Source organism: Sphaerodactylus townsendi, linkage group LG09 (assembly GCF_021028975.2).
Source record: "Sphaerodactylus townsendi isolate TG3544 linkage group LG09, MPM_Stown_v2.3, whole genome shotgun sequence".
Classification (NCBI taxonomy): Eukaryota; Metazoa; Chordata; class Lepidosauria; order Squamata; family Sphaerodactylidae; genus Sphaerodactylus; species Sphaerodactylus townsendi.
Window position 1 is genome coordinate 7,835,948 of NC_059433.1, and position 21,763 is coordinate 7,857,710.

The 21,763-nt window shown below is 45.7% G+C and overlaps 1 protein-coding gene across 2 annotated transcripts in view; it reads right to left on the minus strand.

The window, feature by feature from the left end:
• The window catches only part of CDH10 (cadherin 10), a 202,379-nt gene that overhangs the window by 67,023 nt on the left and 113,593 nt on the right, over positions 1–21,763 (minus strand). For both annotated transcript variants that reach the window (XM_048507523.1, XM_048507522.1), the window contains exon 3: positions 20,806–21,100. In XM_048507523.1, coding sequence (XP_048363480.1) covers positions 20,806–21,100 — 295 coding nt within the window. The remainder of the gene's footprint in view (positions 1–20,805; positions 21,101–21,763) is intronic.

Consider the following 21,763-nt stretch of genomic DNA (forward strand, 5'->3'; position numbering starts at 1 on the left):
AGTCCTAGGCTATAAGCAGTTGTGAGGGGATAAGTCTGGAATAGATGAGTGAACTGGGGAGTATGGTTTATACTCAGTTGATCTTAAGGCAAAATGGTCCAATGAGCAGAGTGGAGCAACCCACGTTTAGCTCTGGTCGAAGAACAATATGTTGTGAAACTATATCTTAGTCAGAGAGGTGTCCAGAGATGTTAACACTGGATACTGGGAGAGAGAGTTTCTTTAAAGGAAAAATGGTCCCTCAGGGTTACAGAGAGAGAGAGAGAGCCCCTCCTTGTTGCCCCTCCCTGTTGTCCTATGTACCATCTGCTTATTTGAAAATCTGCAGGTCCCCTCCTGGGGTTAGGACCGGATGCCAGACACCTAACTATGGGTGGGTCATTGTTGCTACTGATTTTATTGTATTTTATTGATTTTATTGGGTCTATTAGATTTGGTCTTTCTTTTAGTGGTAATTTATTTTTTTCCTGTTTGGCATGGACACTGTTCTGAGCCCTTCAGGGGTTTGCATTTTGCTACATTGAACTGCATTTGCTATTTCTTAGCCCACTCACCTAATTTATAAAGGTCCGCTGCTTCCTGACTGTGGAACACAGCTAATAGGAAGCCCCACCTATCAGCAGCTCCACCTATCAGCAGCCTCAGCAGTCCCACCAATCAGCAGCCCCAGGACAAATAGAAAAAAAATATTAGAAAGCCCCTGTTAAAAGTACACTGTTTAAAAGGATGTGGCTTTGAGAAAAGCCTTTCAAAAAGAAAACCAGAGCTCATGCAGCCCTTTCTCTCCCAGTGCTCTCCTCCAATGCTCTTCTCCAGTGCTCTTCTCCAAGAAGAATGATATAGAGCCATTCTTCTTGTTTCTTAAGGGGAAAAAATAAAATCTAAGGATTCAGAGTCTTCTGAGGCTGCTAACAAACAAAAACTGGATCATGTCTACATTTTTTCCCTGAAGCCTTAAATGAACTAGACCTTTGAGTTTAATGCAAATTAATTTCAAATGGGAGCAGAACTCCCCAGACATTTCCATGTTCTTATCTACTTTGATTTGGCTTTATATGATGGGAATTCTAATGAGCAGAATTGAACTGAATTAATAGCCACGGATGTGAAGTTATTAGACTCCAGTTGATCGGCATCTCCCCTCACTGCAAGGAAAACTGACACTGCTTGCATATTGCATACAGCAGCAACATTGCATACAGCAGCAACATTGCAAAGGAGTGCATGTTTGACCAGAAGTCCTGGCTAGCAGAAGTGAACTAGTTGTCAGGACCAAGCCTGTCAGTGCCCAGATGTCTTGCTGTGTAAGAATTGCAACTGTTTTCCTGTAACTGCTTTTCTGTTTCCCTCTTCCCTTCCTGGCAACTCCCTGGCGCCAGCTCTCCTGCAAGAAGGTGTGAACGGTTCCCAGGTTCTTTGAAGCTCTGTAGTGCAAATGTTGCAGAAATTGTAAGGCACATTTGGTGTGGGACAAATGGGGGGGTTGAAGGATATAATCTCTGGATCTAAGCTGGAGAGCTTAGATTCAGCTTTCTATTGTTGCTCTACGTGTGTTAGAAATAAACTGTTTTAGGAATTTCCTACGGTCTCTGTTATTTCCACATTCGAGAGCCTGACACTAGTGTCCTGTCAGAATCATCAAGACAAGGTTGCTGGTAATTTGTGGGATTCTCTCACCAGAAGGATTATTTAACACTATTGATACAGGCCTTCCAGCCTTCTTTGAAAGCACAAGGAATGCCAGGTAGTCTCCAGGTAGAACCAGGGGCTCCCCCAGAATTACACCCATTCCCAGACTACAGAGATCAGTGCCCCTGGAGAAAATGGGTGAGTCAGAGGGTGGACTCTGAGGCCTTGTTGTACCTGACGGAGATCTCTGTCCTCCTCATGCTCCACCCCCAAATCTCCAGGAGTTTCCCAACATGGACCTGGCAACCACAGAAAACACTGTTTTTCAAAAACGCTTTTGAGGAAATGTAAATGTTTATGTGGGTTTTAAATGGTCTTAAACAAGTTTGTCTATACATTGTTTTACTTGGTTATTTATTACAAATGTCTCCTGTGTGTTGTGGCTGGGACCCTAACCCTTTCTTCTGTTTCCACCTCAGGTCCATCTGGTGCAAAGTACATTCCACCAAGATGAGGCTCTTTCTGCTCACTGTAAGATGCTGCGCAGAAGGTGCCCAGTGCCGGAGAGTTGCTGTCTCAAATGGAACGCCACTTCTGCAATGGGGGGCCACCTCTGTCATTTGTGGTCAATGCTGGAGGAATCCTCCGAGTGGCTACGCTTCTCTTATGCGTATCTGCACATCTTTGAAGACTGCTCCTTCAAAAAAGAAAACAGCCCCCCTCAAAAAAACCTATATATTGCCAAAATCAGCAGGACCAGATGAGTACAATCATGCACTTTTTAGACTGAAAAGGATCCCAGGATCAGAGTCTGCAAAGCAAATGTCCTAGGCCTAGGGCTATCTTCAGCAAATGGTGGCAGGGAGAATCCCTTCAGCTGCACACAAAATGTAGGGCGCAAGTGGAGGGAGAAACTGACCAGAGAGCAAAAGGATCAGTTGGGAAATAGCCTCTTTCCCCCTTGGACACCTTAGCTGTCTGGAAAGCGCACCAGAAGCCCCCTCTTTTTAGGATGTCCCCTGGATGTCTTAACTTGGGTGTTCAAAGTGAAAAGAGGTGGTCACCTCTTTTTTAGATGTCCCACAAACATCTTTTTTTGTGCTGTGCGGAACAGACGAAAGAATTTCCTGAAACTTCCTGATTGTATGTTTTTAAAATTGACTATGACTGCAACAAACTGACTGACTGGCCAACAGAAGGCACAACCAGAGGTGGGATCCAGCAGGTTCTCACCAGTTCCCGAGAGTGGGTTACTAATTATTTGTGTGTGTCGAGAGGGGGTTACTAATTGGGTCTGCTTTTCCCTCTCCACATCCTTGCCTCCCCGAGAGGCATACTGCCTTTGAACGTGAAGGTTCCATATAGCAATTGCGACTAATAATGTAACTCCCTGAACTGGGTTAATCCCTTTCAGGTACTACAATTTGTTGATTCTCAGCCTTTCGTACCTTTTATCTCACCAGTCTCACCAGGTTTGCCTAGTACGCCTCTGCCCCCCTTGCTGAGGGGGGGGGACTGGCGAGGGAACCTGTTACTAAAATTTTTGGATCCCACCACTGGGCACAACAGTCTAGTCCTATCCTTGGTGAATGTGTCTAATTATTTCAAAAAGGCATTCAACCCAGTCCGTCATCACGTCTTGAGCCAGAGTGGCCTTCGACATCCCCATTTGTGCTAATAAATGCTAATACTTTAGTCAGTTTCCGCTGCTTTTATAGGTTTTATCTAATTTATGATGGTTTTATGATTGTATCTATTATATGTTGCACACCGCCCGGAGCCCCTCGGGGACGGGGCGGTATAAAAGCTTAAAGTATAAATAAATAAATAAATAAATTTGTAACTAATGTGCCAAGTAAGGCATTCATATTCTCAAACTTGTCAGCTTTTATGAAGAAAATCTGGACCGTGACTTCTTGTATTTGCTTCAGGCACAGGGTGGGCACAGTTTAATCTAGTGCTGCTAAAAGGCCAGATAATTAAAAACCAGGAAACAGTCTTCAGTCTGTTCAATCACTTCATAATTGGTATTTCAACTGGTGTTAAAAGTGTGGGAAGTTCTTCCCTGTAGCTTCCTCAGGTTCCATCTTGAGTCTAATCATCCGGAAGACTAATCTGTTCTGATCCATTTGAATGCATGAAGGGCCTTCTCTTCTGTTTCATCTCTACGTTTAGCTAGTTTTGAAACAGTGGAGCTTTTTGAGGTAAAATTAAAGCAAGCCCTGATTCACCCATGCAGAGCTACCCAGTCAGCTAAATTTCTACGTGTTAGACTCATTCCTTTTTTAAAAAAATCATTTATTTCTTGCCAGCCAATTATTAATCCCTTTCAAGGGGATGCTCGTACACCACACTTTGCGGATAGGATCTTTTGAAGAGTGTATGAGAGAATATCAAAAGCATTTAGGAAGTGAAACAACCGGTGTGGCACAGTTTTCTTTTTCCAGTAATTGCCTAGACTTTTACTAACGTTCATCAGGTGGCAATCTTTTAATTTTTGTTCTTTATATTCTATGTTCTAACAACTAAGTCAGCCAAATTAGAGGATATAAATATCCTGTGGACCTATGAAGAAGAAGAAGAGTTTGGATTTATATCCCTCCTTTCTCTCCTGCAGGAGACTCAAAGGGGCTCACAATCTCCTTGCCCTTCCCCCCTCACAACAAACACCCTGTGAGGTAGGTGGGGCTGAGAGAGCTCCGAGAAGCTGTGACTAGCCCCAGGTCACCCAGCTGGCGTGTGTGGGAGTGTACAGGCTAATCTGAATTCCCCAGATAAGCCTCCACAGCTCAGGTGGCAGAGCTGGGAATCAAACCCGGTTCCTCCAGATTAGATACACGAGCTCTTAACCTCCTACGCCACTGCTGCTCCTGGGCAAGACAGATCTTTCTAAAAACCTGAAATGGGCAAGACAGATCTTTCTACAAACCTGAAAAAAAATGGGTTTGCAGAACAATCTGAAATTGAAAAATGGGGTTTGAAAAAACAGTCATTGATGACATCCATTTCTTAAAGCTTTAAGAAATGGTTGTCATCAATGACTGTTGGTAGGTAACTATAACAGACTAGGTATCTATCAGAAAAAGGTGAGTGGGGGAGGGGTCCTTTCCAGGGATGCTGTGGTTTTTGAGAGAGGACTTAGGTCCCTTCCGCACATGCATAATAACAGCAAAATCCACTTGCAAACAATTGTGAAAGTGGATTGAAAGTACATTATTCCGCATGTGCAGAAGGGGCTTAAGTGATTTGATTCATGACTCACCTAGTTTTGGTTGTTTGCTTATATTCGACAGCAGCTAACTCACAAAAGCCACTCTGGTGAAGTGGTTACAGTTTCATGCTAGAAATTTAAATCCTCATAATACTATGGAAACTTAGGCCCCTTCTGCACATGCAGAATAATGCCCTTTCAATGCACTTTGCAGCTGGATTTTACCATGCAGAATAGCAGAATCTACTTGGACACAATGGTGAAAATGGATTGAAAAAGCATTATTCTGCATGTGCGGAAGGGGCCTTATTGTGTGAACGCGGACTAGGTGTGCACCGCTCACAGGCAGGGCTAAGATTGAACATTAAGAGCACTTGAATGCATCTTGGTGGGCCTCTTCTAACCCTCTGACAGAAGTTGGGCCAGACCCACCTAAGTTCCATGTAAGATGTGCAAGGTAATATCCTGGCAGGCTGAGAAGAGGCAGGTGAGGTAGCCCACCAGAGCCCCCCCAAAAAAGGAGAAACTAGGGAGCTGGTGATGCCTTGCTCAGTCTCCTTGAGGTAAGCCAGACAGAGGCCTCTAGATGAGGGCCAGAGTGTGTTCCTGCAGAGCAAACAAGGCAAGGCGCATGGTGCTGCCCAGCCTGGCTGAACCCCAGGAAAGATGAGGTAAGACAGAGAGCACCATCCTGCTGAGCCCCATGCAAGGCAAGGCAATGGATGGTGCCCAGTTAATCTCTAGGCAAGCCAAGGTAAAGGGCAGTGCCCAACTGAGTCTCATGTGAGGTCAGGCAGAGGGAAGCCAAGGCAAGCCAAGGTAAAGGGCAGTGCCCAACTGAGTCTCATGTGAGGTCAGGCAGCGCCCAAATCAGCCCCACTGAGTCCCACACAAAGTGAACCCAATTCAGCTCATGTGAGGGAAGAAGGGCCTTGCCTAGTAGTTAGACAGACTGCCTCCTCATCTCATTCTGTCCTCTGAGGTGGGGCCAGAGTGCGCTGGGGGAGGGGCCCTTTCCCTGGGTATTTAACTCCCAGTCTGCTAAGGATTAAATGGAGGCAAGGATAATTAAAGTACTTTGAGTCCCCATTGTGAAGAAAGTTGGGACACAAATGAAGTAGATTAAATAATAAATGCAGCTGAGGATAAAGGGACAGATAAAAGGGGGGTGGGTAAGTAGAAAGAGAGGAAGAAGCAGAGGTTGAGGATATGCGGGGCAGCCAGGTAGAAGGAAAGAGGAAACAGTGGGGGAAGATGAGACAGGGGGTATGAGTATCCTTGTAGGTTCTCCACTGTGCGACAGGGCCCACCTGGATAACCAGCACCATGTAACAGGTCCACAGTTTTCCTGAGCAGAGAGTGCCAGGAGTAGGGTAAGGTGTGGAAATGAAGATGGGGAGAAGATAGAGGTACACTGGCTGGTAGATGGGAAGTAAAAGCCTGGAAAGGGGGCTTTCAAGGTAGAGAAAGCAGAAATAGAGAGTGGGGGAAGGAAGGAAATTCACCCCCCAAGTCCTTGTGGCTTCCACTTTTTTTATACATATTCCCTTTTTTTAAATGGGAGCAGACATAAAGATACTGGTGAGTCAAAGTTTTCATAGGTTAGTGGTGATGAATATAATTTATATCCATGACTTGGATAGCCCAGGATAGCCCAGTTCCATGAAATTGGAAGCTAAGCTGGGTTAGTGAGAACTTAAATGGTAGACCACCAAGGAATTATCACCAGGGTTACCATGCAGAAGCAGAATGGCAAACCCCCCCCCCTCTGTTAGTCTCTTGCCTTGAAACCCTACTAAGTTGCCGTAAGTCAGCTGTTATTCACACTTTCCACACACATGTAATTTGTATGCGGCAAGTTCCAGATTCTGTTTCTGGCCTGTGTGGAGTGGACCTGAGTTCCAGCGAGAACTTGCTTGTATGCTGTTTTCTGTGCCCTTTCAATAAACCAATTTCTGAACCCAAGAGTCTGGTTATTGGGGGAGGTTAACCGATCCTGACAGTAGGAAAACTGCCCTGACATTGATAGATCAGACTAGTCCAATCTTGTCAAATCTTGGAAGCTGGGAAGTGTTGGCCTTGGTTAATACTTGAATGGGAGGCCACCAAGGAAGTGCAGGGTGCAGGCAATGACAAAACCCCTCTGAACATCTCTTGCCTTGAAAACCATAAGTCATCTGTGACTTGACATCAAAAAACAAACAAATAACTCAATGAGCACACCCAAAACTTTGGAGTAGGTTGTCTTCAATATGCCAATGGCAACCATTTATGACCCCAGAAACAACTACCTTTATTTTTGACAGGTGTGTGCCTACCATGGCCAAGTGGCTGAGAGTAAAGTGACTGAGACTCAATCAAGACAAGATGGAGGTGATGCTTGTTGGTGAGGCTGCCAGTTTGAATGATATCATGGGGTGCGCCTTTGATAAAGTCAATTTGTCTTTGTTGGAGCCACCTGAAACTCTGGGTGTTTTGCTTACAAAATAATCTGTGCATGGCAGCAAAATGGTTTTTTTTCCACTCTCAGCATGAAGATAAGCCACTTATCTAGACTCAGCCAATCTGGCCCTGCTGGATCATGTTACAGTGGGCCTTTCCCCACTTACCTTAAGCCCCGTGCTACTCTCCTCAAGTAGCGCGGGGTCCCCCGGCACTCCCCACGACAGGGGCAGCGACAATGCAGCTGCCCTGTCGCGCCCCCTCAGCGTGCATCATTCCTGGCGCTCTTGTAAATGGTGCCTTTTGATGACCCCGCAGAATGCGGGGTCGTGGGGACACCCGGGTGCGCCCCAGAAATGACACGTCCTGAGAGCAGCACGCGGCATAGGGGGGGGGTCGTGGTAAGTGGGGAAACGCCTAGTGATTTTGAGGCTACATTACTGTAATGTGTTTTGAATGAGACTTTCTTTGAGGACAACACAGAAACTTCATCAGGGGTAAAATACAGCAGTTTAATAATTATCTGGCACTATCCATAAGATATATATTGCACCTGTTCTAAAAAGGTTACACAGGCTGCGTATTTGTTTCCTAATCAAATTTAAGGTACACAACTGAAACCCTTCATGTCCTGGGACCAACATGTTTGTTGGACTGTCTCTTTCAATGTAAACCTGTATCAGGCATTTGGCCCACAGAATCTGAATTAAGAAAATCCATTTGTAAGAAGTCAGCATGATGAAAATCAGTAGCAAAGATTAAATTCCAAATAGGTGAAGTAAAAATGTTGACGTCCATGTTGGAAAAGAACACACACAGAGAAAATAAGCAGCTGGATATAGGATGTTCTTTTCAGCTGGCAAATTAGGAGGCACAATAATGAAGCAGCCAGGGGAAATAGCTGGAATTTCCCTTTATAGCTGGCCTTCCTGTTTTAATTGCTTCATTTGGAGCTAATGTATTGTACTCTTATATGACAGGTCCAGTATCTACCATTAATCTGGTTAAGGCAGCAGATTTCAGGTATTACTAACAGGAAATAAATCTGCCAAATTATTTTATATTTGCTATTTAATCATATTATTATTATTATTATTATCATTATCATTATTATTATTATTATTATTATTATTATTATTATTATTGTTGTTGTTGTTGTTGTTGTTGTTGTTGTTGTTGTTGTTGTTGTTGTTGTTGTTGTTGTTGTTGTTGTTGTTGTTGCTCCAGACACCAACATGCCTTTGGCAATCTCAGCCACCCCTCCCCCCTTAATGGATGAAAATTACTGGGTGAGAGAAGACCGTGTAGTAAACATATAAACGTTATTTGGCAAAGATTTCCTATCGGTCACTAATACCCATCATTCCAAGGTGGTGTTTTTGTATCATTCTAAGCAAAAAGGGTTATTTTGATATTTACAGTGGGAAGGAAATGCTATTGAAAGGTTCCATTTGACAAATGAAGGGAGGAAGAAAATGGGCAGTATTAAAAGGAATTCTGGTGGATGTAGCTATTGGAAAATGGAGGCGCAGCACAGTAATGATGGAGCGAATGAAAAAGCCTGGGGTGTCAGCGGAGTGGCCGTCGTTATAAATAGATTTTGTTGGACTTCTGAAGGGAATGACAAAAGGAACACAGGCTTTAAAAGAATGATCGAGTGACTGTTGCAGACTGCCTGTGAACGCAAAGGGAGGTCACTCCTTTGTGAAGGTCTCATTGGGGGTGGGGGCAGAAGAGATTAGAAGGGCAAGAGACAAATTGCTAGGATGAGCTGCTAACCCCTGAAGATGCCAGGTAGGCAAAAGGTCTAGAATCAAACGGTAGGTCTAGAACAGGGGTAGGGAATCTGCGGCTCTCCAGATGTTCAGGAACTACAATTCCCATCAGCCTCTGTCAGCATGGCCAATTGGCCATGCTGGTAGGGGCTGATGGGAATTGTAGTTCCTGAACATCTGGAGAGCCACAGGTTCCCTACCCCTGGTCTAGAAGAAGGTTGGAAAGGAATACTGCAAAAAAAAAACAGCTGAGTAGTCCAATCGTAAAGAAAGGTTTACAAGCTAGAAAGACTTTCCGCGGCCTCAGAGAGCCTACAGGAAGAAAAGTAACTGAACAAGAGGCATGACAGATTTCCGATGGAAACTAAAGGAGAGCAATGGTACCAAAATTATAACGGGTTGCTATTTGACGCCCCTTCCGCACACGCAAAATAATGCGTTTTCAAACCACTTTCACAACTGTTTGCAAGTGGATTTTGCTATTCCGCACAGCTTCAAAGAGCACTGAAAGCAGTTTGAAAGTGCATTATTCTGCATGTGCGGAATGAGCCTGAGAGACCATTACTCTGCTGAGGGAGATCCTCAGGGCTTTTAATCCAGTCCTGAGGTTCCCAGGATAATTGCTGATGGTTTCATAGATGGGTTCATGTTTAGGACAGAAGTACTACTTGTTGATTGTGGAGATGTATCGAGACTATGTTAACAGCTGGTGTGCAAGATGTTAATAATGTCACAGGAACTTGCTGTCATTCCAAAACAAAACAAAGAACAAAACAAGCACATGAGAGGCAATCCTCTATTCCTATGAAAATACTTAATATCACTTGATTCCTATATAGTTGTATATAGTCCATTTGAAGTTTCAAGCATCAAAGTTAACGGTAAGTAAGGTAAGCTCATAGTCCAAATTTATAGCTTCCACAAAGCAGTGTCTTTTCTTGGCAGTCAATGCCTACGTGATGACTTCCAACTGTCCAGACAGAGATAAGATGAATGACTTGGGATCACTTCTATTCAAAACTCCTGTCTAATTGGCAAGTGGATCAACAGGTTGTGTTCCGTGGCTTATACACACATTTTGCAGAGTCTTCATCAGCCAACAATATATATGAGGGCCAGGCTCAACTGAGAAAGGTAAATATCAAGGAGTTGACTTGTGTAACCTCCCCTCTGACTCATCCTAACTCAGACTGTTTTTTTTCTTTTTACAGAGCAAAACACCAGCATTTGTTTATTTGGATCATTGCACCCCATTTTTCTACCCAATGGGGACCCAAAGTTGCTTATACCATTCTCTTCCCCTTCATTTTATACTTACAACTGCCCTGTGAGGTTGGAGAGAGTCCAACCAGTCCAAGCTTCCACAGCAGTGGGGGGATTTCATCCAGATCCTAGACCTAGACCACCACTGACACTCTGAAACTGTGTGTTGAGTTGGGTACTGTGTGTTGAGTTGAGTCTGCTCCACTGTGTGTTGAGTTGGGTACTGTGTGTTGAGTTGAGTCTGCTCCACAGCCTAGCACACTCCTACAGCAGTAGGATTCCACATTGTTGTTTTAATGTAATTTAATATTTTAATGTCTCAGTAAATAAATGCCCCTTTTTACTAAGGCCGTTTCCGCACGGCCCTTTTATGGCGCCCTGGGGACGGCAAAAACGCCATTCCAGGGAGCCATTCTCACAGGCTGCGCTGCTGCAACGCAGCAGCGCCGACCTGGCTTTGCTCCCCCTCCCCCAGGGTGGTGTCAGGCCGCCCTAAAAAAACAACCCTTTAAAGGGTTGTTTTTGCCCCAACAGCATGTTCCCGGCGGCGCGGTGCAAACGGCACCGCCGGGAACACGCTGTTTCCCTTCCCTTTCCCACTCACCTTGTCCCCGTCGTCGGCCTGCTGGCCTCCGAAGCCCCTCCCTCACTGTCCCTCCTGACCCCTGGAGAGGTTGGAGGGCAGCATGTTGAGCTTCGGAGAGCTCCAGCCAGGCCCGATGATGGGGACAAGGTGAGGTGGGAAAGGGAAGGGAGGCTGAGGCGACTCCAATCGCGGAGCCGCCTGTGCGTCGCTGGCCTCTCCTGGGGCCACTTCTGCATCGCTTTCGCGTGCGAGAGCGGCCTCCGCCCCCCACTTGCCGGCAGAAATTCTTGCCGGCAGTGGAGGCGCCTGAACACGTCGCGGAAGTCGGACCCTAACCTTCTGTAATTTATAATGCCAATAAAGGCTTTGGAATTGGATTCCACATTTACGCCACATTAATCATGTGACAGCACAATGGCTACTTGCAGATAGGTAGCCATTTCGATTAAGCTGTTTGCCAGACTGAGCAGCCCCATTATTAGTAAATACCATTTAATGCTTGATTCATAAAGTGTGGCTAGCCATTTCCGGATGATCGCCCTTCTCCTGCCACATCCAAGCCTAATTCAATGGTGTAAAAAGTGGCAAATTCACTGTTCCATCCCATAAACAGTTTTCATCTGACCTCTGATGGGAGTGGTATCTTTTTTAACAATGCACACCTCATGGTCATTTTTCAACAATCAGAGAGCTCTTGGACATGTTTATCCCGTATTCTATTTTTCTAGGGAACACAGAAATAGCTTATTTCTGGATATGTTCTCTGAGTGCGGATTTATGGTTGTTTTCGTTCATGTGCAAGGGCTTTTTTTCCCTACTTAAATTGGTCTTATTTAGCTGGAGGGGGAGTAGACTAAGGGAAGCGGGGGTTTTTTTTTCCTCCTTGGGAAATGTCAAAGATGTGACTTGTTGTTTCCAATTATAATGGAAGTAATTTTTATCAATCTCCTCTATGGAACAGATAAAATGTCAGCAGCAAAAACCCAAACAAACACCCCAGCATTAGGAAGAGATGTTAAAATATCCACACACCCTTTTTAGCCTTCTCCAGAAATCATGGCATCTTGGATGAGACATCCAGTTTTCTGTCTCAAAGGCCGTTTCTGCACGGTGTCGATGGGGCTTCATGCAAACAGACCCCCCTGGGACTGTTTGCATGAACGGTCCCAGAAACAGCTGGGACGACGGCGCCGTGGAGCGCTGCCGCCCGGCCGACCCGGCTTGTCCCTGGCCCTCTGGCACGTCGCCGAGGCCTGGAGACATGCCCCCCGGCCCTGCGCGCCTGCTTCAGCGTCGCAGGGCAGGGGGGCGTGTCCCCAGGCCTTGGTGACGCGCCGGACGGCCAGAGACCAGGTAAGTGAAGGGTGGGAGTGGGGGGAGGGCGCCTTGGAGCCGCTGCCGTTCGCACGGCAGTGGCTCCACGCCAGCGTTTTCCAACAACCTCGCTCCCCGAGCGAGGTTGGGAAATGCCGGCTTTGCACCGGTCGGGCGGCACGAGGGTGGTGCGGCTGCGCAGCAGCTGTGCCCCCCCTTCGAATGGCTCCCTGGGGATGGCGTTTTTGCCATCCCCAGGCCGCCATAAAAAACCCGTGCAGAAAGGGCCAAAGTGAGGTAAATTTCAAATTGAAATGAGGAGAAAAAGGGTATATCTTAATAACAAGATTTGAGAGTTCAGCTCATAAGAGGTTTAAGGGCATGAATCTAGCATGTGAAAGAAGACAAATCCATGTTACAGTTATATCATGGGGGATCCAAATGCAGATAAAGAGATAGTATCAGAAGATGTCACAGTCTAGCTGCCATGGTCCATCAACCAACAGTGGGCCTACCACTGACCAAAAGCACTGGACTAACTTATTATTACACTGTTCATGGAAAGGTTGATGGGATTGACAGTTCTGGTCTCCCAAGTGCATGTTGCCACTCAACATGTGTGAGGGGGTACTGATCATCAGACTAACCTGTAACATCACTTCCAGCACAAAAACTGGAAGTGACACTGGCTCATTCCCCACATGCAGAATAATGCACTTTCAAACTGCTTTCAGTGCTCTTTGAAGCTGTGCGGAATAGCAAAATCTACTTGCAAACAGTTCTGAAAGTGGTTTGAAAACGCATTATTTTGCGTGTGCGGAAGGGCCCAATATCACTTTTGGATTCCCCAAACACAAAACGACATTGCAAAATGAAACCTTTACAAAATCAAAATGACTATAACAATAAAACTGATCAGCTTTCTCGGGGGAAAAAAATAGCACAAACACAGTGGTTTAGAGTATTGTGCCAACATGATGACATCCGTTTCAGTGATGTCATATGATCAAGTGATGTCTTTATTTATTTACCTATTTACCTATTTATTTATCTATTTATGTTATTGGATTTATACCCTGCCAATTCCTGGCTGAGGCCAGGTTTCAGGTGGCTTACAATAGAGTTAAAAACACAACCAATTACATAATAAGTTAATTACAGCTTAATGTTTAAAACCTCACATTTAATGGTTCATTGTTCATTCTAATCTGGTCTACACATCACTTCTAGCCCCTATCCTGACCAGAAATGTTCTTGGTTTATCAGGAGGGGCAAGGGCAGGGAGATGCTACTGTGTTTCCCCGAATATAAGACAGTGGTGCTTTCATGGGTTGAAGTATATTGCATTTAGCAATGTTCAGTTTCTGAAGAAGCCAAGGTGGATTATGCTGCACAGAGCATTAGCATTTCCTGTCCCCCCAGCCACCTCCAGTGTCTTATATTAATTTTTGCTCCCAAAGATGTGCTATGTCTTATTTTTAGGGGATGTCTTATTTTTCTAGGGGATGTCTTATTCTGTTTGGCGGGCATGCTTCCAAACAAAAACTTTGCTATGTCTTACTTTCGGGGGATGCCTTATATTTAGCACTTCAGCAAAACCTCTACTATGTCTTATTTTCAGGGGATGTCTTATTTTCAGGGAAACAGGGTAGTTAGTAGTGCACAAGTTAAAGTCGTTATGTTGAAGTGCTACCAAATCACTTACCCCCCCCCCCCCCCCGCCATCCTGAATTTCCCTGCAAGGATGACAGTCATCACTGACACTGTGTGGCATGGATAGAATTTGTGAGTAACATTCACACTGACTGTCAGGCTGTTGGGTTTGCAGTGAGATACCTGAGCTTTTCCACACGTGTCATTTACAGCATTTTCAGGCAAGAAATAAAATGTTTCCTCCATGAAATTACCCCCCACCCCTTTGGGTTTTTGAAGTTTCCCAAACACTTTTTCTTCATTGTATTTGGAAAACACTCTTACAGCATTCCTTTTTCATGAAACATTTTGAACCAGCTTCCCTCACAGTGCAATCTCACTGAAGCATTTTATTTTTCCCCATTTTCAACACCTTCTGTGCAGTCACCAAACCTCAATTTCGGTGCTTGCCCTACCATTCTTTTTTGGTCCCTCACCTCACAGTTTCAACCCCTCTCCACTTAAAATTTACTATTTCTGGTGTTTTTCTCTTTCCCCATCTCCATTTTTTGTACCAACAAATCACAAAGTATGCATGGAAGGAAAAAAAACAGCAACCAGGAAACAACGTTTTGAGAAGAGTGCAGGCATACTTCATCCTAAACGCTGGAATCGAAAACGTCTTGGCAGAGGCGTACTGGGGATAAATGGCGCCCAGAGACAAATTGTCTCCAGGATGCCCCCAGCTCCACCCCTGATGCCCCCAGGCTCCACCCCCTGTCCTTGACCCCGATCATGTCACTATGGACATGGGCAAGGTCTAGGGTGCCCACCTGCCCCCAGACTCCCCCTGCTGGCTGGGAGCCCAGTTGGCAGGAGGGGGGAAGGAAGGGGGGAGTCCAGGGTGCGGTTGAGGGTGCTTGGAGGTAGCAGGAAGTCCTGCTGCCTTATTGTTTTTGCATGCCTCGACTGATATGGACGAGTCCGCGAAAACAACAAGGCAGCAGGACTTCCTGATCACGTGATTTTGTGCCCCCCACATGACCAGAAGAGTGGCGCCCAGGGACAAAGGTTACCCCTTGTCCCTAGGTAGATACGCCACTGCATATCTACCTCTGCCTATGATTCTGCCTATGCCTATGATTCTGCCTATGATTCTACCTTTGCCTATGATTCTGCAACAGATCTATGTTCTCAGATCCAAGTCCGACAAGACTACTTCCACCTGCAACGCTGCATGTTTTTAAATTCTGGTGCTTTCATGGGTTGAAGTATATTGCATTTAGCAATGTTCAGTTTCTGAAGAAGCCAAGGTGGATTATGCTGCACAGAGCATTAGCATTTCCTGTCCCCCCAGCCACCTCCAGCCAACTGCTCATATGCTCAGGAAGTTATTTGTTTTAATTTGTGCATTAGGGAAAAAGTGTTCCTTCTGATCAGGTGGGGAAAGGTGGACAAGTCCCTTCTTTCCTGATACATATTTCTGGCTAAGTGCAAAATTCCCCCCACCCCCACCCCAATTCACAAATCAAATGTGTCTGAGCCCTAATCCAGTGGATTATAATAGACTGCCTTCAGGCATTTTCCTGCTGTGTAACCCTGTGATTCTGTACACAGATTCTGTTACATGGATGAATCTGTTAGGAATTGTTTCTTCATGGTGGATTTGCATTCAATTTTGTGTTATGTCTCAGGGAAGAAAAAGGAGGAGGAGGAGGAGATGAGGAAGATGAGGAAGAGGAGGAGGAGGAGGAGGAGGATGAAGAGGAAGAAGAAGAAGAAGAAGAAGAAGAAGAAGAAGAAGAAGAAGAAGAAGAAGAAGAAGAAGAAGAAGAAGAAGAAGAAGAAGAAGAAGAAGAAGAAGAAGAAGAAGAAGAAGAAGAAGAAGAAGTTGGATGTATACCCCCCCCTTCTCCCCTGTAAGAAGACTCAGGCTGAATTCCCACTGAAAATTTAATCTTGATACAACCAAGTTTCAAAAGAATTGGCAACTTTTCATCCAGGTTCCAACATCCTCACTGCAGCACAAGAACGTAGGTATAGATTTTTTATGGGGGGAGGTTTGGGGGGACCACACCACCACCCACCCCTAGGGCATGGCCACGCCTCTCCCACCCTGCCCTCCCCTGCCCCTCCCCTCTGGGCAGAGGCATAGAGGAAAAATGGAGCCTGGTGCAAAATCTGAGTTTTGCACACGCACACACACACACACCCGCCCCGGGCAGACGCTGTGATGCTGGAATCCACCCCCAAACAGCATCACTTTCAATGGTGTTTAAACTAGACAGCCCAAATTCTCCTTTTAAATCCCTGCCCCCTCTTACCTTTTTTCTGCCAGCTGAAAACAGATTTCTGCTGGCTGAAAATGGGCAAGGCTGGTGGGGTGGGGTGGGGCAGAGCGAGGGAAGAAGGGGCGGGGTTGGAAACAATTTTAAGAACATAAGAACATAAGAACAAGCCAGCTGGATCAGACCAGAGTCCATCTAGTCCAGCTCTATGCTACTCACAGTGGCCCACCAGGTGCCTTTGGGAGCTCACATGCAGGATGTGAAAGCAATGGTCCTACCAGTGTGGGCACGGTGCATGGCACACCCCCACCTCCTTATAGCTATGCCTCTGCATATCCTAATCCCCTACCTCACATATTGCAAGCCCCCTCCCCACTTACTTTCATCCTATGATCATTATCAACCCTCCTTATTCCTACCGAGGCATAAAAGTTAATATGCATTAGCTAATTATGCCCGCTTCTTTTACGCGGCCTCCTGCTCTCTGCTTGCACTTTATGTCGATTCGGCTTTGTGGCTTTTGTTATAACTCATACACTTGTTTTTAGCCTATTCACTCCACTTTTATCATCTGTTTTTATCTTGTGGTTGGGTCTTTCCACCCCATAAACTCTAAGCAAATGTTAGTCTGTTAAAAAAAACTTTAACCCTTTTATAACACTGTGCAAATGATGGCAGAGGCAACAGAAACGGGCTCCATGGACCCGTGTTGCCCGTGCGGAATCAGCCTTTTGCCAACTAAAGTGAAATAAAAAGGCAAGAGGAGTCCTGAGGACTATACTCTTGAATTGCAAAATTGTTGGCAAGCTATGTTGTCTGTAAGGAGGAAGCTAATCCTGCTAGTGAAAGTGTTGGGCGATTGCTCCTTATTGCAGTGATGGCGAACCTTTTCGAGACCGAGTGCCCAAATTGCAACCCCAAACCTGCTTATTTATCGCAAAGTGCCAACACGGCAATTTAACCTGAATACTGAGGTTTTAGTTTAGAAAAAACGGTTGGCTCCAAGGCATGTGTTACTCAGGAGTAAGCTTGGTGGTAGTCGGTGGCTTTGCTTTGAAGCAACTGTGCAACTCTTCCAACAGGTGAATCACGACCCTAGGAGGGTTTGCTCAGAAACAAGCCCCATTGCCAGCAACCGAGCTTTCTCCCAGGTAAAGGATCGCACTTTAGTTCTTCGCCTGAAAATCAGTGGGGTTTAACAGCGCTTAACAGGGTTACCTACACTGCTTCCCCAAAACTAGGTCTTAGGTTTAATGCTAATAATTGAGCCCAGTGGCCCAGGCCAGCCTAGATGGGGGGGGGCACTCTGCTTGCGCGTGCCCACAGAGAGGGCTCTGAGTGCCACCTCTGGCACCCATGCCATAGGTTCGCCACCACTGCCTTATTGAAAGGACAGATGAGTCAGAGCTGAAGTGACTGAAAACTGAGAAGAGTGAACCATTTTTTTTCCGGTGTGAGCTGATTCCCTTTAAAAGATAAGAAGCAGAAATGGCTGTGAGCTAAACCTACGTTCCCCATGAACTGAGCTGGGTGCTGCACCTAGTCAACCCCAGAGCTGCCAAGCCACCCTGGCCACTAGCCAGAGGGGTGTGTGGGGTAGGGTTGCCACATCCTTGTTAAGAAATTCCTGGAGATTTGGGAGTGGAGCCTAAGGAGGACAGGGACATCATTGGCACAATGCCATAAAGTCCATCTTCCAAAGCAACCATTCTCTCCAGGGGGACTGATCACTGTAGTCTAGAGATGAGCTGCAATTCCCAACGATCCTCAGGTCCAGTGGTGGGGTCGAAAATTTTTAGTTACAGGTTCCCATGGTGGTGGATTTAAACTGTGGCGTAGCACCAATGGGGCTGGGCGGGGCGCGGCGTGGGCGTGGCTGGGCATTCCAGGGGTGGGGCATTCCTGGGCGGGGCTGTGGCAAGGATGCAGCTGCTGCGCCCGTCCTTGGGCAGGAAACGAATGCACGCAGGTGCAGGCTGCCACGCACGCCGGTGCACCTCCTGCTACACTGCTTCAAGTTCTGTGCGCTACTGCTGAGAGGAGGGGCGTAACTAAGGCAAAAATCACGTGGCAAAATCACCAATTAGTAACCCCCTCTCGGCACACACAAATAATTAGTAACCGACTCTCAGGAACCAGTGAGAACCTGCTGGATCCCACCTCTGCTCAGGTCCCACCTAGAGGTGGGCATCCCTAGTCAATAGCTGCTCTGGTTCTTTGCCCACCATGTAAATTACACTGAAGAAGGCTCGCAGCAAATGCTGTCCACTGTCAGATGAAGTCTTTGTTATCAGTATAATATGTGTCCAAATCCCAACAGCACCTCAAGTTATCTGAAATACCGACCCTAATAACACTGATAAAAAATCCTGTGTAATACAAAGCAAAGATCCTGTGTAATGCAATGAAAGTCCACTAAGCTATCTGGAACCCAGATATGTACCGGTCTCATAAGAACATAAGAACAAGCCAGCTGGATCAGACCAGAGTCCATCTAGTCCAGCTCTCTGCTACTCGTAGTGGCACTGGCCCACCAGGTGCCTTTGGGAGCTCACATGCAGGAGGTGAAAGTAATGGCCTTCTGTGGCTGTTGCTCCCGAGCACCTGGTCTGCTAAGGCATTTGCAATCTCAGATCAAGGAGGATCAAGATTGGTAGCCATAGATCGACTTCTCCTCCATATATCTGTCCAAGCCCTTTTTAAAGCTATCCAGGTTAGTGGCCATCACCACCTCCTGTGGCAGCATATTCCAAACACCAATCACACGTTGCGTGAAGAAGTGTTTCCTTTTATTAGTCCTAATTCTTCCCCCCAGGATTTTCAATGAATGCCCCCTGGTTCTAGTATTGTGACTTGCACAAGTCTTGTACAAGTGGATCATAAATTCCATATGTCTGTGCTTCCAAAATATGCAATGGTGTGTATGAACGGCAATGATTTGAAAGTGTCAGAGACTGGAGTCTGTGCTGGAAACTCTGGCTGCTGCAAAATGTCCATTGTGTTGCTTATGGATTTGGACATGTATTATACTTATACATTACAGCTGGGTGACCTTGGGCCAGTCACATCTTCTCGGAGCTCTCTCAGCCCCACCTACCTCACAGGGTGTTTGTTGTGAGGGGGGAAGGGCAAGGAGATTGTAAACCCCTTTGAGTCTCCTGCAGGAGAGAAAGGGGGGATATAAATCCAAACTCTTCTTCTTCTTCTTATAACGAAGACTTCATCTGAAACTAGATGGCAGCCACAGTGAGTCTTCTCCAGTTCTTTGCCTGACAAGAAAAGGGAATTGCTCCAAGGGCTAGGAGGAAAGAATAATGATTCCCTCTGTGATTTCCAATGGTTCCTGCCTGCAGAAGGGGACAGCTGGGGTACCTTGGATCCCACCCAAGGCCAAAAGCTGACAGAAGAACTCACTACACTGTAAAGGACTGGAACTTGTGCTAATTGTTAATGAACTATTTGAAATGTTTCTTGGATTCTGGATTGTTCTTTGCATTGTTTCATTAAATTAGAGTCTCTGAAACGCTGAGTGTAAGGCTCATTCCACACATGCAGAATAATGCACTTTCAAACTGCTTTCAGTGCTCTTTGAAGCTGTGCGGAATGGCAAAATCCACTTGCAAACAGTTGTGAAAGTGGTTTGAAAACGCATTATTTTGTGTGTGCGGAAGGGGCCTAAGCTTTACCACTGGGACACAAAGAGGTTACATATATCAGAAAGAGGCTGTGAGTCAAGTTCTGTAGGAAATAATTTCAACAGGCAACGTTCTTTTATCCACCCACAGCCTGAAGCACAAAAGATGAAAACAGGATCAACTCCTTAACAGAATCAACTCATCATCTAGGGTTGTATCCAGCCAACTTTTTCACTCCATCACACCTCCCTTCATCCAATATGACTTTTTTGTCTAGGTGGGTTCTGTGATCCTCAAAGAAGTTTTTTGAGGGGTGGGGGCAAGGAGATTCCCCATCTCCTTTTTTACCAGCTGAAAACTTGATGAGAAGAAGAAGAAGAAGAAGAAGAAGAAGAAGAAGAAGAAGAAGAAGAAGAAGAAGAAGAAGAAGAAGAACAAGAACAAGAACAAGAACAAGAAGAACAAGAACAAGAACAAGAACAAGAACAAGAAGAACAAGAAGAAGAGGAGGAGGAGGAGGAGGAGGAGGAGGAGTAGTTTGGATTTATACCCCCCTTTCTCTCCTGCAGGAGACTCAAAGGGGCTTACAATCTCCTTGCCCTTCCCCCCTCACAACAAACACCCTGTGAGGTAGGTGGGGCTGAGAGAGCTCTGAGAAGCTGTGACTAGCCCCAGGTCACCCAGCTGGCATGTGTGGGAGTGTACAGGCTAATCTGAATTCCCCAGATAAGCCTCCACAGCTCAGGTGGCAGAGCTGGGAATCAAACCCGGTTCCTCCAGATTAGATACACAAGCTCTTAACCTCCTATGCCACTGCTGCTCCTCCTGATTAGATTCAACCCATTATCTGACCATCAGATCAAATGACCTTTAAGGTCCCTTTCAATTCTGCCCTGTTTGCCCTTGGCAAATGTTAGCAGAAAATACCATCCTGTCTTCGCACAGCTTAACATCCCAGCTCAGAATACATGACAGTGGGACATTTTTGCATTTAAAAACATTTTGTTTCACATTTAAAGGTGATACTTACCAACCATTGACATTTCGGGAACACTTGCGATATAAACCTCTTCCGGAAACATTGGCTCGTTGTCGTTGATATCGTGGATTTTGATGACAAACTCCGATTCAGGCTCCACGGGCCTCAGCGTTCTTCTGTTAATAGCCTGGGCACGTAGGGTGTAGAAGGCCTTTTCTTCCCTGTCAATTCTTCTTGTGGCATGAATGTCACCTGTTTTCTCATCAATAACAAAAAGAGTGCCGGCCCCGTCTCCTGACAAAATGTACTTGAGAGAACCGTCTCCTTTGTCTTGGTCAGAGTGAAGCTTGGGGGATAAAAGAGGGGTGAGGGGGGAGAAAGGAAGAAAGGGAAATGGGTAGCTTTTAATAAAAGGAGCCAACTCTCTGTGTGACAGTAAGTCGTACAGGGTGCATCGAACAAGCGACGTGCTGGCAAAGCCAAGTCCCTTTCCATTTTTTCGACATCACACAACATATTGTGTGTGATGCATTAAAGTTCTCATGCTTCAACATCCTTTGCACAGAGAATAATCCTACATGTTTGTCTCCCCTGGCAGATTTTAGGGTTTCCTCCCCCCCAACTCCGCCAACACCTGTTCTGTGCGCTGGAACATTTGTGTCACAAATCTTTAAGAAGAACTTTATGTTAATGCTGACCTTTTCTTTCCTTGCAAAAGAGCGCATTAAACATTCACAACCTGCTGTGTTCGTTGTAAATTCTCTAAGCAGATAAAGGACGTGGCAGGAAACATGATAATTAAGGAAAGAAGCATTGCTGGTGCTAGGCGCTGAACTCTTCCCCCCCCCCTTCTTAAATCTTAGCATTGGTTTCAAAAAAAGAGTAAATGGTGAGTATATGTGAAGTAGTGAGGTAGTACTGGGATGCTATAACTGTGAACTTATGGTTGGAATTTATGAATCAATGACACCATAGCTGGAAGTCTGGAATCAAATTATACATCACAGAA